Source organism: Mobula hypostoma, chromosome 15 (genome assembly GCF_963921235.1).
Source record: "Mobula hypostoma chromosome 15, sMobHyp1.1, whole genome shotgun sequence".
NCBI classification, from domain to species: Eukaryota; Metazoa; Chordata; class Chondrichthyes; order Myliobatiformes; family Myliobatidae; genus Mobula; species Mobula hypostoma.
This window is the reverse complement of record NC_086111.1, coordinates 73,186,627-73,202,487: the sequence shown is the minus strand read 5'-3', so window position 1 is coordinate 73,202,487 and position 15,861 is coordinate 73,186,627. Positions and strand designations below refer to the sequence as shown.

At 43.5% G+C, this 15,861-nt stretch overlaps 1 protein-coding gene across 1 annotated transcript in view; it reads right to left on the bottom strand.

Moving 5' to 3' along the window:
- The window catches only part of rab7a (RAB7a, member RAS oncogene family), a 56,092-nt gene that overhangs the window by 9,464 nt on the left and 30,767 nt on the right, over nucleotides 1-15,861 (bottom strand). The window contains exons 3-4 of the mRNA XM_063068254.1: nucleotides 3,504-3,630; nucleotides 2,720-2,938 (exon numbers count right to left, since the gene is read on the bottom strand). Of these exons, the coding sequence (XP_062924324.1) occupies nucleotides 2,720-2,938; nucleotides 3,504-3,630 (346 nt within the window). The remainder of the gene's footprint in view (nucleotides 1-2,719; nucleotides 2,939-3,503; nucleotides 3,631-15,861) is intronic.

Here is a 15,861-nt window from a genome sequence, read left to right as displayed (position 1 = left end):
TACTGAGACAGTACAATATGGGGGCTTAGCGCTGTGATGTGAGGTTCAGCAGGGTCACAGCCTCAGGGAAGCAGCTCTTCCTGTGCCTGCTGATGCGGGAGCGGAGGCTCCTGTAGCGCCTACCGGATGAGAGGAGAGTAAAAAGTCCATGGTTAAGGCTGATTTATACGTGCGTACGGGCTGCACCATAGGCCTGATTTATACTTTTGCATAGCCCTACGCCATAGTGAGCATGCGTAGTTGTGTCTCCGTCACTCTGCAATTCACTGCCAAAACGCTAGTTGGCGGTGGGGTTTCTATGCCACTGTGTTGAGTTTCTTCATGAGAGACATGGACGAGGAAATGCATTTCAAATATTTTCGGATGTTGGCAGGTAGATCTGACGATTTGGTTCATCGTCTCTAACCATTTATTTCGTATCAGTGTACAGACATGGCGGAGAAAAGCAACCGGAAATGTGATGCTACCAAGCAGACCAATCACAGTCGTTGCGGTCTGCGTCGCCACGACGTGCGATTTACATTTTTGGGGAGGTGTGCATCACCCTACGGCATACATTTGACGTACAAGTATAAATCAGCCTTTTAGGGTGAGATGCATCCCTGATAATGCTTTTCACCCTGCCCAGGCAGCGTTTATGGTAGATGTTCTCAGTGGTGGGCAATTGGGTGCTGATAATCCGCTGGGCAGTTTTTACCACATGCTGGAGTGCTTTGCAGTCCGATATGGGACAATTACCATACCACACTGAAATGCAGTTGGTGAGTATGCTCTCAATGGTACAGCGGTAAAAGTCTGTCAGTATCCTGGGACAGAAGTGAGCTTTCCTGATGCTCCACAGGAAATAAAGGTGCTGTTGCACCTTTTTGATCAGGATGGAGGAGTTCAAGGACCAGGTGAGATCCTCGGAAATATGGACACCAAGGAATTTGAAGCTTGATACACGCTCCACTGGAGACCAGGAGGCTTACAGCTCAGCCAGAGCCAAACTGAGGAGAGGAATCTCTCAGGCTAAACACATACAAACAGAGAATCGAGGAGCATTTCAACTCCTCAGACCCCCGGCATATGTGGCATGGCATACAGGTCATTACAGACTTCAAACCACCTACTACTGTGCCCCCTTCCAGCTCTGCATCCCTCCCTGATGAGCACAATTACTTCTACGCTTGCATCTTGCAAGTTAGGGGTCACATCTCACTCCACACTCAGAGGCCAGTAACATAGTCATAGTCATACTCGTACTTTATTAATCCCGGGGAAAATTGGTTTTCGTTACAGTTGCTCCACAAATAATAAATAGTAAAAGAACCATAAATAGTAATATGTAAATTATGCCAGTAAATTATGAAATAAATCCAGGACCAGCCTATTGGCTCAGGGTGTCTGACCCTCCAAGGGAGGAGTTGTAAAGTTTGATGGCCACAGGCAGGAATGACTTCCTATGACGCTCTGTGTTGCATCTCGGTGGAATGAGTCTCTGGCTGAATGTACTCCTGTGCCCAACCAGTACATTATGTAGTGGATGGGAGACATTGTCCAAGATGGCATGCAACTTACACAGCATCCTCTTTTCAGACACCACCGTGAGAGAGTCCAGTTCCATCCCCACAACATCACTGGCCTTACGAGTGAGTTTGTTGATTCTGTTGGTGTCTGCTACCCTCAGCCTGCTACCCCAGCACACAACAGCAAACATGATAGCACTGGCCACCACATACTCATCAACATGAGTATGTGATGTAGGCCATCCAGTGTACTTGCCTCTTTTATCACATACACATGCCAACAAAAATATCCTGAAGACCAACTATGTGAGGTTAGAGCATTACTGCTCTGCTCCAAGTCTGAAGGCCTGTGATGCGGATGGATGACGAAGGACACCCGTGGACGTTGGCTATCCTGGGGTGCGGGAAGAACTTGATGGCTGGTGAGTCAGCATGCTGGCAGTTAGAGCTTGGAGTTTAGGGTCTCGCCCGGAAGTCGATACTGAAGATCAAAGCCAAAGAGGTTGATTGGAAGTCCAGAAGTCAAAACTAGAGACGGAAGACCTGGCCTGCAGTTGGAGGACCATCCATGCGAGACTTGCTGCTTGTGTTCTGCGGAGCATTGTAGACACGCGGTGCTGGTGCCTGAATGTGTGCCAACACTGACAGGCTGTCCCCCAACACATCCTTGCGTGTTAGTTGTTAACACAAATTATATGTTTCATTGTACGTTAACACGTGCATGCGATAAATCTGAATCTGTGGGCAACTAGGACACTCAAGGATTGGGGAAGTGAGGTAACCAGCTATTAGAGTAAACTTAGCTGCCTTGTATCTGTGGGTTTAGGGACATGCCTGAATTAACGTGTGAAGTCAGCTCTGGCAGACTGGATGGATGAGATCTATAGTGAGATCCAACGGCCAGGAAGGTGGTTCTGCAACACTCCAAGGAGAACAAAGGGCATGAAAAGGCTCAAGACATTTTGCTCATCCACTGCAACCAAGGAACCCAGTCTGAGATGCCTGTTTGTACCACTGAATCCAGACAGAGCTCACGAGTGGAACTGCCCCACTGAAATGGTTTTTCCATGTTTAAAAACTCATGTGCAAGTTTTCTGTCATTGGACACAATGGATAACCACAACCACCATTTATAGGTTGCAGTTGTGACTGCTCCTGTACAGGGGAGGGTTCAAGGAAAGCTCAAGGTGGCCAATACTTCACACACTTACCTGTCTGTTTTCCAGGTCTATCTTGTTACCAAGGACCACAAAGGGAAAGTTTTCTGGATCTCGTGGACTAGCCTGAATGAGAAATTCATCTCTCCAACTATCAAGGGTTTTGAATGTATTGGGCGCCGTTACATCAAAGACCAGCACGCAGCAGTCAGCTCCTCTGTAGAATGCCACACCCAATGACTGAAAACGCTCCTGCCCTGCTGTGTCCCATATCTAAGGGAAAGAACCACATTTGAAAAAAAAATCCAATTATATTCTTTGGACCCTTGCAAAGCACAAAGCTAAAAATTCTGTATACATTAGAATGCAAGACTATTCTATTAGGTTAACAACCCAATTAAGGAATTACAATCAATCTGCTAAGAGTCAAAACTTCAATAGCTCAAACATAAACAAAGCAGATATTCTGACTGTGATTCTGCATTTCAGATATTCAATGTGCAGAGAGTTAAGTTTGCTCAGTCAAAACACTAAGAACCTATCAACATCTATAATTAGAAGGGAAATTGCCCTCTTAGTGAGAATACTCCAACTTTCTATATTTGCAGGACGCAACCGGAAAGTGGAATGTTTCCTCTTACTGCAGACAGCTGCAGCTCTGAAAGAAAACAGGAAGAACAGACCTCTGGACAGAATGGGGTTTCAGGAACTTTGCCACACAAGCAGTCAACACCCACTGAATTGAATCAAGTTACATCAACCCAAGCTCGAGACCAAGTTTTGCTCCCTGTTGCCCCAACCCAAAGAAAGTCAAATTGTACCTCAAGTTTTACATTACCTGCATTGTCACCAATCTATCGTCCACCATCACCTCCTTTGTTAGAAAGTCTGCCCCTATTGTTGCCTTGTATTGGTTACTGAACTTTTTGTTTACATACTGGTTCATCAGCGAGGTCTTTCCTACCCTGAAAAGAAACAAGAGTTGATCGTCAAGCTACGTTGCAATTTCAGAAACTCCACAACTGGTAAAGTGTTGCATTCCAGGTGGCCTTGTGCACGTTATACATCATCACCAAAATGTCACCTCTGCTTTCTAGTGAAAAGCTGATCCTGTACATCCAAGGCTTTTATGTCATAGACCCTTGCCATTATCGAGTGGTCTGTGGAGTCCAGGTTGCAAACCCCTGTACTGTGTACACAACAGGACTGAGGGAAAGGATGAAGGAGAGTCCAGAGCAAGAGCCCGACTGAATTATCAATCTTTGCCATGTTGTATTTACACCACCTCTCCCACCTCACAGCAAACAAGGGGTTATTTGCAAATGTCAAATTAAGATAGGATATAGAAGCAAAGCAAGTAAAAAGACAAGGCAAAAGCTCGTTAAATGATAAGACCATTTGGTTTGTCAAGTCCATTCCAATTCCAAAGGCAGGCACCAGTCATCCTTGCAACTCCCTCCCAACCCTGATTTATCAGGAGCATTGTATACAAAAGGCCCAAAGCATAGTTGAGGATGCCTACCACCCATCACATAATCCATGACCCGCTACTGCCAGGAAGGAGATACAGGAGTATCAGGACTAGGATTGCCAGGCAGGGTCACAGCTTCTTCCCCCAGTGTGAGAGACTGATGAATACCTTGCCATAGAGGCTTCGTCACTAGGATAGTGAGCCGTTTACCTCTGCTGCACACTTCACATGTGCATTTTCAATTATATTGATCAACTTATTACATACATGTACAGTCAAATAATGAAGTCAGAATAACAGCACAGAAACAGGCCCTTTGGGCCATCTGGTCCATGCCAAAATCATTTAAGCTGCCTGCTCCCAACAACATGCACCTGGACCACAGCCCTCCATACCCCTACTACCTATGTACCTATCCAAACTTCTTAAAACATTGAAATTGAGTTCACATACACCACTGTACTGGCCACTAATTCCATACTCACAACCCTCAGAGAAGTGTCCCCTCAAACTTTTTACCTTTCACCCTTAAAACATGATCTCTGGGTTGTTGTCCCACAACCAGAATGGGAAAAAGCTTGTTTGCATTTACCCTATGCCCCTCAATCTCACATCTGCTCAAGTTTCTACGTTCTAAAGAATACAGTCCCAACCTATTCAATCTTTCTTTATAACTCAAGTCCTCCAGACCTAGCAACAACCTTGAAAATTCTGTACTCTTTTAACCTTATTTACATCTTTCTTTTAGTTAGGTGATCAAAATAGCACACAGTACTCCAAATTAGGCCTCAATGTCTTATACAACTTCAACTTGTATCCACCAACTCTGATCTTTTCAGATCTACGCCAAGGGATTATTTTGACAATAGTCATTATCTAATGGCACATCCAAAGGAAACCAAAGTGCCCATGGAATACACAGTAATCAGTTCTTCAATATCAAAAACACTGAACCAAGGAAAGAAAAATGTTACATCCAAGATGACAGATACCACAAGATATAGGAGCAGAATTAGGCCATTCCATCAGGAATGATCCTGGATCCACTCAACCCCACACACCTGCCTTCTTGCCATATCCTTTGATGCCCTGATAGATCAGGAAACGAGCAATTTCTGCCTTAATTATACCCACAGACTCTGCCTCCACTGCAGACTGTGGTAGAGCATCCCACAGATTCACTACTCTGGCTAAAAAAAAATTCCTCCTCATCTCAGTCCACCATCCAGTCTGGGGATTTGCTCAAGTTTTGCATGCTTCTGGCAGCAACATAGCATGCCTACAACTCACTAACCCCAACACTTGTCTCTGGAACGTGGGAGGAAAATGGAGTGCCCAGAAGAAACCCATGCAGTCATGAGGAGAACATTCAAACTCCTTCCAGACAGTGGTGGAAATTGAATCCGTATTCCACCCACCCCTTCCCCAAATTGCTGCCATTAAAGAGTAACCGCTACCCTACCATACAAATGTAGTTTAACAAATGAAGACCAGAGTTTAGGCATATCAAGAAGTTGATAATTTAGAAGTAGGATCACACCTGGATCTTCTGTTTTTCAGTGCCTAGTGTACAACTGTTTAGACACAACAAGCAGTTAGAAAAGCATAGTAGCTGCTGGCCTTCATTGCAAGTGACAAACACAAGAGCAAGGCCATCTTTGTGCAAGACCAAGCAGACAATTCTTACTTGGGTGTGCAACAGATGCTTGAGGTCTATTCCTGGACCAGTAGGAGATTGGATCAGTTAAGCCTATAAATGTGTAGGCTTGAGACAAGGGATTTCAAGCTTACTAATTCTAATAGAACTAGAAAGACACTGTTTTGCCCTTTATCCTGAGGCTATGACCCCCAACTTTTTCCTGTGTTGGCCACTGGCAACATCTTAAGGAATTTCACAATGGAAATGTGAAATCCTCTACCACAGAAAACAGGCTCTAAATACATTCAACTCTATGTTTAAAAAATTCAAAGGCTATAGAGGGAATACAAGGAACAGGTTCTGATCAGCCTTGAAGTCAAGCCATTTTATTGGCGAAGGATCTAGTCTTTCAGTCATTTTCTACGTTCAGGAATGAGTCATGGGGTACACCTTCTACAGAAGCAAACTGGAAGCTGTAAATGCATGCCTACTGTGCAAAAGCCAGCATGTTGTACTAGCATATACAGGGAGCATCAGCTGAAAGAGCTTCAAGATGCCTACTGGTACCTGAGCAACAAGGGCATTGCGGTACAACAGCTGATCACTCAAGTGGTTGCCTTGTAAAACAAGGTATCTATTTTGATATGACCTTGCACCTTTTTTCCCCACAGCATTCTATAACTGTTACATTGATTCTTCATTGTTATTGTTTTACCTTATTCCAATGCACCACACCAATGACCTGATCTGTATGAACAGTATGCAAGACGAGCTTTTCACTGCATCTCAGAACATGAAAAGAATAAACCAATTTGGGGGTGTTTATAGCAAACTTAGGTGGCAATTGATGATTAGTGGTGGGCTTAAAGGCCCCTATGTCACTGACAAGTCTGACAGCAGTTTCAAAATTGCATTTGCAGTTTGGAAGGCAGAGGGAAAAAAATTATAAAAATTTGATAGAGGACTGCAGAAGTGATAGGGGATTCTATAGTTAGAGGAGTAGACAAGATTCTGTAGACGTGAAAGAGACACCCAGATACCAGGATCTGCTAAGTCTCAGATCAGCTCCATGGTATTCTAAAGAGGGAGGGTGAGCAGCCAGAAGTCTCAGTACAAATTGGCACCAGTGGTATAGGTAGGAAAAGGGAAGAGGCACTGAAGAGATTTTCCGGAGCTAGGTAGAAAGTTGAAAAGCAGGATCACCAGAGTAGTAATCTCTGGGTGGCATCTGTGCCACGTGCCAGAGGGCAAGAATAAAGTGATTTGGCAGACAAATGCATAGCTGAAGAACTGGTGTAGAGGGCAAGGGTTCAGATTTCTGGATCATTGTGATCTCTTCGTGGGAAGATATGACCTGTACAAAAAGGACAGGATACACCCAAACCTGAGGGGCCAATATCCTTGCAGGCAGCTAGATCAGTTGGGGAGGGTTTAAACTAATTTGGCAGAGGGATAGGAATTGGAGTGATACAGCTGAGGATGGGGCAGTTGGTATACAAGTATATCAGTCTCACTACATAGCGCATAAAGGACAGGCAGATTGAGCAAAATTGCAGTCAGTGGGATGAGTTGCAGTGTAATAGGGCCAAAATAGAAAAGATGAATACAGGACTGAAGGTGATATATTTGAATGCACACAGTATATGGAATAAGGAAGATGAACTTGTAGCAGTTAGAGATTGGTAGGTACTGTACAATGCTGTGGGCATCACTGAATGGTGGCTGAAAGATCATAGTTAGGAGCTTAACAAAGGATACACTATCAAAAGGATAAGTGGGGTAGTGGGTCTGCTGGTTAAAAAAATGAATTCAGATCTTGAGGTGACATAGGATCAGAAGGTGTAGAATCCTTGTGGACAGAATTAAGAAACTGCAGGGTTAAAAAGAAAGAAAGACCGACCCTGATGGGAGTTATACACAGGCCTCTGAACAGTGCAGTTGCTATTACTGGGGAGGTGCTTGGGAAGCTGAAAGGTCTGAAGGTAGATAGTCACCTGGACCAGATGGTACACAACACAGGGTTCTGAAAGAGGTGGTCAAAGAGACATTGGAGGTATTAACAATGATCCTTCAAGAAAAAGATTCCAGCATGGTTACAGAGGACTGAAAAATTGCAAATGTCACCCCACTTTAAGCCGGGGGGGGGGTGGGGGGGAAAGAAGCCGAAGGAAGTTTAGGCCAATTGGAGTCAATTGTTAACGGTAAGGTCTCAGGGTACTTGGAGAGACATGGTAAAATAAGCCAAGCCAGCATGGCTTCCTTAAGGAAAAAACCTTGCCTGAAAAATCTGTTGGAATTCTTTGAGGAAATAACAGGCAGGATAGACAAAGGAGACTCTGGCTGTTGTGTACTTGGATTTTCAGGCAGTTCATGAGAATGATTCCTGGAATGAAAGGATCATCATACGAGGAGCATTTAATGGCTCTGGGCCTGTATTCGCTGGAATTTAGTTTTTTTTTGGGGGGGGGTTATCTTATTGAAACCTACTGAATGTTGAAAGGCCTAGTTAGAGTGGATCTAGAAAGGGTATTTCCCATAGTAGGGAATCTAGGATCAGAGAGCACAACCGCCAAAATACAGGGAAGACTATTTAAGAATGGAGATAAGGAAATTTTTTTTGGCTTGTGATGGGCGAATCTACGGAGCCAGCTATGGAGGCGAGGTCATTGGGTATATTTAAGGTGGAGGGTGATAGGTTCTTGATTAGTCAGGGCATGAAAGGTTACATGGAGAAGGCAGAAGGGAAATGAATCAGCCATGATGAAATGGGTGCCATGATCTCTGAAGATCTAACCAGGTCCCAAAATATTGATGTAGTTAAAAAGACAAGACAGCGGCTATACTTTATTAAGAGTGAAGAGATCTGGCACGTCAACAAATACACTCAAAAACTTCTATAGTTGGACTGTGGAGAGCATTCTGACAGGCTGCATCACTGTCTGGTATGGAGGGGCTACTGCACAGGACTGAAAGAAGCTGCAGAAAGTTGTAAATCTAGTCAGCTCCATCTTGGTTACTAGCCTACAGAGTACCCAGGATATATTTGGGGAGCAGTGTCTCAAAATCCATTGAGGACTTCCAGAACCCAGGGCATGCCCTTTTCTCACTGTTACCATCAGGTAGGAGGTACTGAAGCCTGAAGGCACACACACCCAGCGATTCAGGAACAGCTTCTTCCCCTCTGCCATCCCATTCCTAAATGGACATTGAATCTTTGGACACTACCTCATTTAAAAAAAATATACAGTATTTCTGTTTTTTGCATGTTGTTAAAAAAGTCTATTCAGTATATGCAATTGATTTGCTTATTTATCATTATTTGCTAGATTATGTATTGCATTGAACGGCTGCTGCTAAGTTAACAAATTTCACGTCACATGCCGGTGATAATAAACCTGGTTCGGAAATGGAGCAAACTCGATGGACCCAATGGCCTGATTCTGCTCCTGTGCCTTATGGTCTAATTATTCTATCCAGTGCTAGACCAGTGGATAGAAGCAACGAACAGATCAAGACTGATTGTTACTAGAAGAGCAACACACAAGATAGTGGAGGAACACAGCACATCACTCAGCATCTGGGGAGGGAAATAAACAATTGACCTTTCTGGCTAAGCCCCTTCATCAGGACTGGAAAGAAAGGAGGGAGAAGCCAGAACAAGGGGGGGGGGGGAGAGAAGAGTACAAGCTGGCAATGGCAAGTGAAACCAGGTGGGTGGGGGAAAGGAGGGGATAAAGTGAGAAGTTGAGTGATACAAGAGCAACAAAATGCTGGAGGAACTCAGGCCAGGCAGCATCCAGGAAGGGAAATAAATTGTCCATGTTTCAGGCCAATACCTTGTGTCAGGACTGAAACAAGGCTTGAAGATGGGCAGAATAGTACACACATTCAGATGAAATAGATAGGGGTAAATTAGAATTATTTTAATAAGGAATCAGTTATTCCTTAGAGGTTTTGTACACCAGATTAAAAAGTCATGAGCTGTTGAATTCCAGCAAATTAATCAACTACCATTACGGCCACTAAACACCCCTACAAGGTGAACTTGTTGTTCTAAAATTGCTCTTAAAATTGTGTACACTTGTGTGAATGCTGCTAACGTTGCTAACTGCCTGTGTCACTGCAAGTTTCTGACTGCACCTGTGCATTGAACAAACAACTTAAACTTTGAAATAGCAAATCACACTGATGGCAAGCAGGGAAACTGAGGGAATTGGAGAAGCGAAGGCAATGAATGCTGGTATCCTTCGCTGAATGGGACAAACCAAACAGCAAGATTCAAATGCTTTGAATTATAAATTAGTACATTCATTGGAGAAAGGGGAGCAAGTACCAGACCCACGGATGCAAAAGAGTATGCAGATGCTAAAATCAGGAACAAAACCTCAAACCCAAGGCCCATTTTGGTCTCAGCCCAAAATGCTGACTGTTTATTTATTTCCATAGATGCTGCCTAACCTCCCGAGTTCCTCCAGCATTTTGTGTGCTGCCTCAAACCCATGGACTTAGAGCACTTCAGCACAGAAACAGACCCTGCAGCCCATCTAGTCTGTGCTGAACTAGTCCCATTGACCCCTCAGTGGACCATAAGCTCTCCATACCCTTCCAATCTGTGTGTTTATCCAAAATGTTCAAGTGCTCCAAATGAACCCACAAACATTTCCACTGGCAACTAATTTCTCACTCTCACCACCTTTGGAGTGAAGCTCCCCACCCCTCCCCAGTTAAGAGTGAAATATTTAAGGGGGAAGCCTATGACCAAGTTCCTGCTACAACTGGAGGTCAAACAGTATTCTTGAGGTGGGGTAGGGGGAAGAGCAGGGAGTCTGGGGGCAGGAGGAGCTGGGAAAGATGTATGTAAGCAGACCAGAGGCAGATGCCACATATTGTTGGGGAGTGGGGGTGGGAGAAAAGAGAAGAGAAGGAGATTGAGATAGTAGCCTGGAGGTTAAGCAGGGAATACAAAGTTCAAAGTAAAATTATTAAAGTACATTCTGTATATTACCATGTACTACCCTCAGATTCATTGTTTTACTGTGAATGCCAAGAAAAAATATAATCAATGAAAAACTACACAAGGGGAAACTTCTTTAGAGGGTCATGAGAGTGTGGAATGAGCACAAGTGTATGCATGGGAGCTGGATTTCAAGAGTAGTTTGGATAGGTACATGATCGACAGGGATATGGAGGGCTATGCTCCCAGTGCAAGTTCATGGGACTAGGCAGTTTATTATAAACCAACCGACTCTCACAGCAACCTCTCTTCCTACCCTGGTACTTGTAAAATGCCATCTCCTCCTCTCAATTCCCCCGACTCTGCCACATCCGCTCTTGGATGTGATTGGACTAGGAAGTTTAAATGGCTCACCATGGACTAGATGGGCCAAAGGGCCCATTCCTGTGCTGTACTTTTCTACAACTATGACAAAGACTGATAAACAGCCAATGTGTAAAGACAACTATGTAAATACAAAGTAGATAAATATACTGATTAAAGAACATTGAAACAGTTTGCAACCAATAACTCAGTATGGCAATTATAGACAAAGCATGTGTACCCTGCAAATTTCAACTTGGTCTTGCCAGTGCAGAGAAGGCACTGTTGTGATTAAATGCTGGAGATGAGACTGGAGTTAATCTCTGCCTCATCTGGAAGCTGCTCAGATAAAGAGATTGTGTACAAATGGGTTTCACACCTGTAGTTGCTAGGGAGGGTGAATGGTCCAGGAAGGGAGTGGTCCCTGGGGGACAGAAGGTGAAGAGAGGAGGCTGGGGTGCAGCTCGCAAAAAGTGAAGTGGTGGCTCATAGGTAAAATGAGAGGGAAATTTGCATTTCATTTTTTGGGGGATGAGAACTGAAGTTTGAGTTAACATAGAAACATAGAAAATAAGTGCAGGAGTAGGCCATTCGGCCCTTTGAGCCTGCACTGCCATTTATTATGGTCATGGCTGATCATCCAACTCAGAACCCTGCCCCAGCCTTCCCTCCATACCCCCTGACCCCTGTAGCCACAAGGGCCATATCTAACTCCCTCTTAAACATAGCCAATGAACTGGCCTCAACAGTTTGCTGTGGCAGAGAATTCCACAGATTCACCACTCTCTGTGTGAAGAAGTTTTTCCTAATCTCGGTCCTAAAAGGCTTCCCCTCTATCCTCAAACTGTGACCCCTCGTTCTGGACTTCCCCAACATCGGGAACAATCTTCCTGCATCCAGCCTGTCCAATCCCTTTAGGATCTTATACGTTTCAATCAGATCCCCCCCCAATCTTCTAAATTCCAACGAATACAAGCCCAGTTCATCCAGTCTTTCTTCATATGAAAGTCCTGCCATCCCAGGAATCAATCTGGTGAACCTTCTTTGTACTCCCTCTATGGCAAAGATGTCTTTCCTCAGGTTAGGGGACCAAAACTGCACACAATAAGAGTTGGAGGAAATGCACGAACTGCAACCACAGTGAAAGGGATACTGGGTCTCCTGAGAGGAGAATCATTTGTTCTAGACTGGAAGGTCACATCTTGAGTACAGATGTACTGGAGACAAACTGAAAGGATGGCATCCATACACGAGAGTAAGAAGGGGTAATGGTCTACATAGCTGTGGACTTGTAGTGAGCCAGCTCATCAAGGATAGCATGGAGGCATAGTGGTTAGTGTAACACTATACAGTGCCAGTTGTAAGGTCTGGGTCTGTAAGGAGTTCGTACGTTCTCCCCAAGACCATGTGGGCTTCCTCCAGGTGTCTTGGTTTCTTCCCACATTAAAGATCGGGGTTAGTAAGTTGTCAGTGTGCCATGTTGGGACTGGAAGCATGGTGACACTTGTGGGGTGCCTTCAGCAGTTTGGACTGTTAGTCATTGACACAAATGTGTTACACTATGTTTTGATGTACATGTGACAAAGCTAATCTTTTAACCTTAATCAAGATGAAGCAGATCCAGAAACTGGAGAGTGCTGGAAATGGTCCAACTGAATTTGAAAGCAGGGTTGAATTTAGTAGCAAATTACTAGGCCTAGTTTAGGGGAAATCAACATGCTTGGAGAACAGAAAGGGTTTGATAATTGATTTTTATTCCTATATTGCCAAACCCTTGAACCAAAGCTTAATTGGCTACGGTCAAATTTTACTAGAATGAAGTTTTAGCCTAACTAGACTGGAAATGAGTGCAGTTTATCTACTAGTATTTGAAGATTCAGAATAGAAACCCATTAGGAAAGGAGGAAATTCCATTTCTCAATAGCTGCCAAGCAACACATTAGGACAATTATGACATTTACCTAGATCTGTGCAAAAAACCTGAATGCAGGAAATTAGAAATTCAAGAGTACAAGAAAAAAAAGATTTCAGCAGCAAAAACAAACACCTCCCCCATCAGCCTTCCCAGAGGACCTACATCCACACTGGTTGTCATCTTGAGTAGAATGTAGCATCAGTTTAAGCAGAAATTATATGCAATATACAGCTTTCAGATACCATTTTGTCATCAAATTGCAGAACATGAAAGACAAGGTTTTGTAGGGTCACATTTCTCAAACGGGGATGTGAAACTAGCGTAACAACTTCACTGTTGAATGGAGATGGGTTCAAGCAAAAAGCAGTTCTGGCTTCCAAGAGCTTAAAAATATAGTTTGAATGGGGTCACATCACGAGTCAAACTGTAGTCTTCAGGTAGAAGTGGCTCTTAGGCAGAGGTGGGAAAAAAAAATCAAAATTTGATCCTTAAACTCAAGCTGAACTGCAATTTTAAGGAAATTGTGCTGAAAATCAATTTCCTGCAGCTTTGTTCTCCTACCACACATTTTATTTTTAACTATTTAAAGCCATTAAGCTTTTCTTTAGGAGAAATGTCAGGGCCATCATCTATACAAATGACCAAATGAACCATTACATTACAGAATTTATAGCAGTTTCTGAGGACAGCACTTCATATACAAGAGGAAGTGAGATCTCACTGCTACCAAGAGCAACTTGTCATAAACCATCTGTTAAATCTATTCCTCCCCCACCCCCAAAACTAGAAGTCAGCTCAAGAATTCTACAGGCAAGCACGAGGTTCCTGTACTGTACAGACTAGTGTTTAAAATCTCAGTCAGCTGACATTAATCATGATCATTAATGGATCACGGTGGTGCAGAGATTTGGACCAGGATCAAGTTTATTATCACTGATGAGCATGTCGTGAAATTTGTTATTTCACAAACGGTGCAATACACAAAAATATTATGAATCAAATATATTAAAATAAACTAGTGCAAAAAGATAAAATAGTGAGGTAGTGCTCATGATTGGTTCATCGTACGTTCAGAAATCTGATGGAGGGGAAGAAGCTGTTGCTGAATTGTTGAGTGCGTTTTCAGGCTCCTGTACCTCCTCCCTGATGGTTCAATAAGAGCATGTGCTGGGTGATGAGGTCCTTAATGATGGATGTCACCTTTCTGAGGCATTGCCTTTTGAAGGCATTTGACACTGGGGAGGCTAGTGCCCATGGAGCTGGTCGAGTTTGATGTGTCTGTGTACACAAAATGATATCCAAAGTATTTTAAAGACAAATCTCACCCCCACCTGTTACTTCAATACTCCAGTTTTAAAACAGCAATTTCAGCAGCATGAAATGTTTTTATAATTTCAAATTGAAGTTTCATTTACTGTAGCTCAAGAACTAATTAAATATCAATCCGAATCAAATTAGCTTTAGAGAAAGGCATCAGTCCAGGTTTGGAGTAGGTATACTAGCACACACCGAGAATAGATTCTTCTGCCCCTTTGGAGCATTGATTCTACAGCAAAATCTGCTGATGCAAGGGCCCGTGTTTTGATTCACCCCCAGCAGTTGTGTGACTGATTTATGAGCTGTTCAAAGGAATACAGAGATGGACATCCAATGCTGCTGGAAGATCATGAACTCAATGGAAGCTGGCCTTTTGTTTGCTAGCACTCTGCAATGTCTGGAGAGGAATGCTGCCAAATGGCACATACCTGGCTGCAAGAGAATGTGCTTTAAGCAGGGTTTAGTGGGGAAGGACCACAGGGCAGGGTTCTATTGGACAGGGAGGGACCAGGCTAGGTGAACAAGTTCACAAATTACAAGACCGTAAGATACAAGAGCAGAACCAGGCCATTTGGCCCATCAAGTCTGTGCTACTATTTCATCAAGGTTTTCCTCTCAGCCCCAATCTCCTGCCTTCTTCCCGTACCCCTTCATGACTTGACCAATAAAGAATTTATCAACTTCCTGCCTTAAATATACATAAAGGCTTGGCTTCAACAGCTGCCTATGACAACAAATTCTACAGATCCACCACTCTAGCTAAAGAAATTCCTCATCTGTTCTGAAGGATATTCCTCTATTTTGAAGCTGTCCTCTGGTCTGACTCTCCCGCTATAGTAAACATACTCTCCACATCCACCATCAAATCCTTTCACCATTGGATAGGTAGTTGTATACCATCCTAGGGGCCACAAATGGTACAGTGTTATTGGTTTTAAAAAATGTAATTCAACATTAAATGCATTGTCTGCAAATGCAGAACGGAAAAGTTTTATTTGTGTAAAATACTTTTAAGTAAAGTGTATTTTCCGTATAAAAATGACCAAGTGCCAGTGTGTTTAAATGTTAGCCCTCAGGCACCAAAGCCGTGTCTATCTGCTTTAAGATGGAGGTGTCTGGTGTCCTGCATACTAGTCAATTGGCACATCTTTAGCCAATGGTGTTTATGTGACAGCTTGTTCTGCAGAAGTTACCACATTTCCCCAATCACAACTGACTACATTGCAAAAGCAGCTCATAGCCAAGATTGTGAAAGGTGATGCAGAGGCCTCATCTTTTCATCAAAGGTGTTTACAGGATCTGTTTGCGGAGGTGTTGCAACACTGCAGTTGGAAGATTACGCAGGAGTTTAGATCGGCATAATACATTTCAGAAGGAAAGAAGTGACCTCCCCCTCTCCCACCAGTGTGACTCCAGACAATTTTATTATGCAATTATTTTGCTCAGTTTGAAGGCATGATGTCAGATTTGTTTATGTGAAGGTTCCAGTTGCGAGTAAGCAACACTGCCTTCACAAACCAGCTCTTAAAAAAAAGTG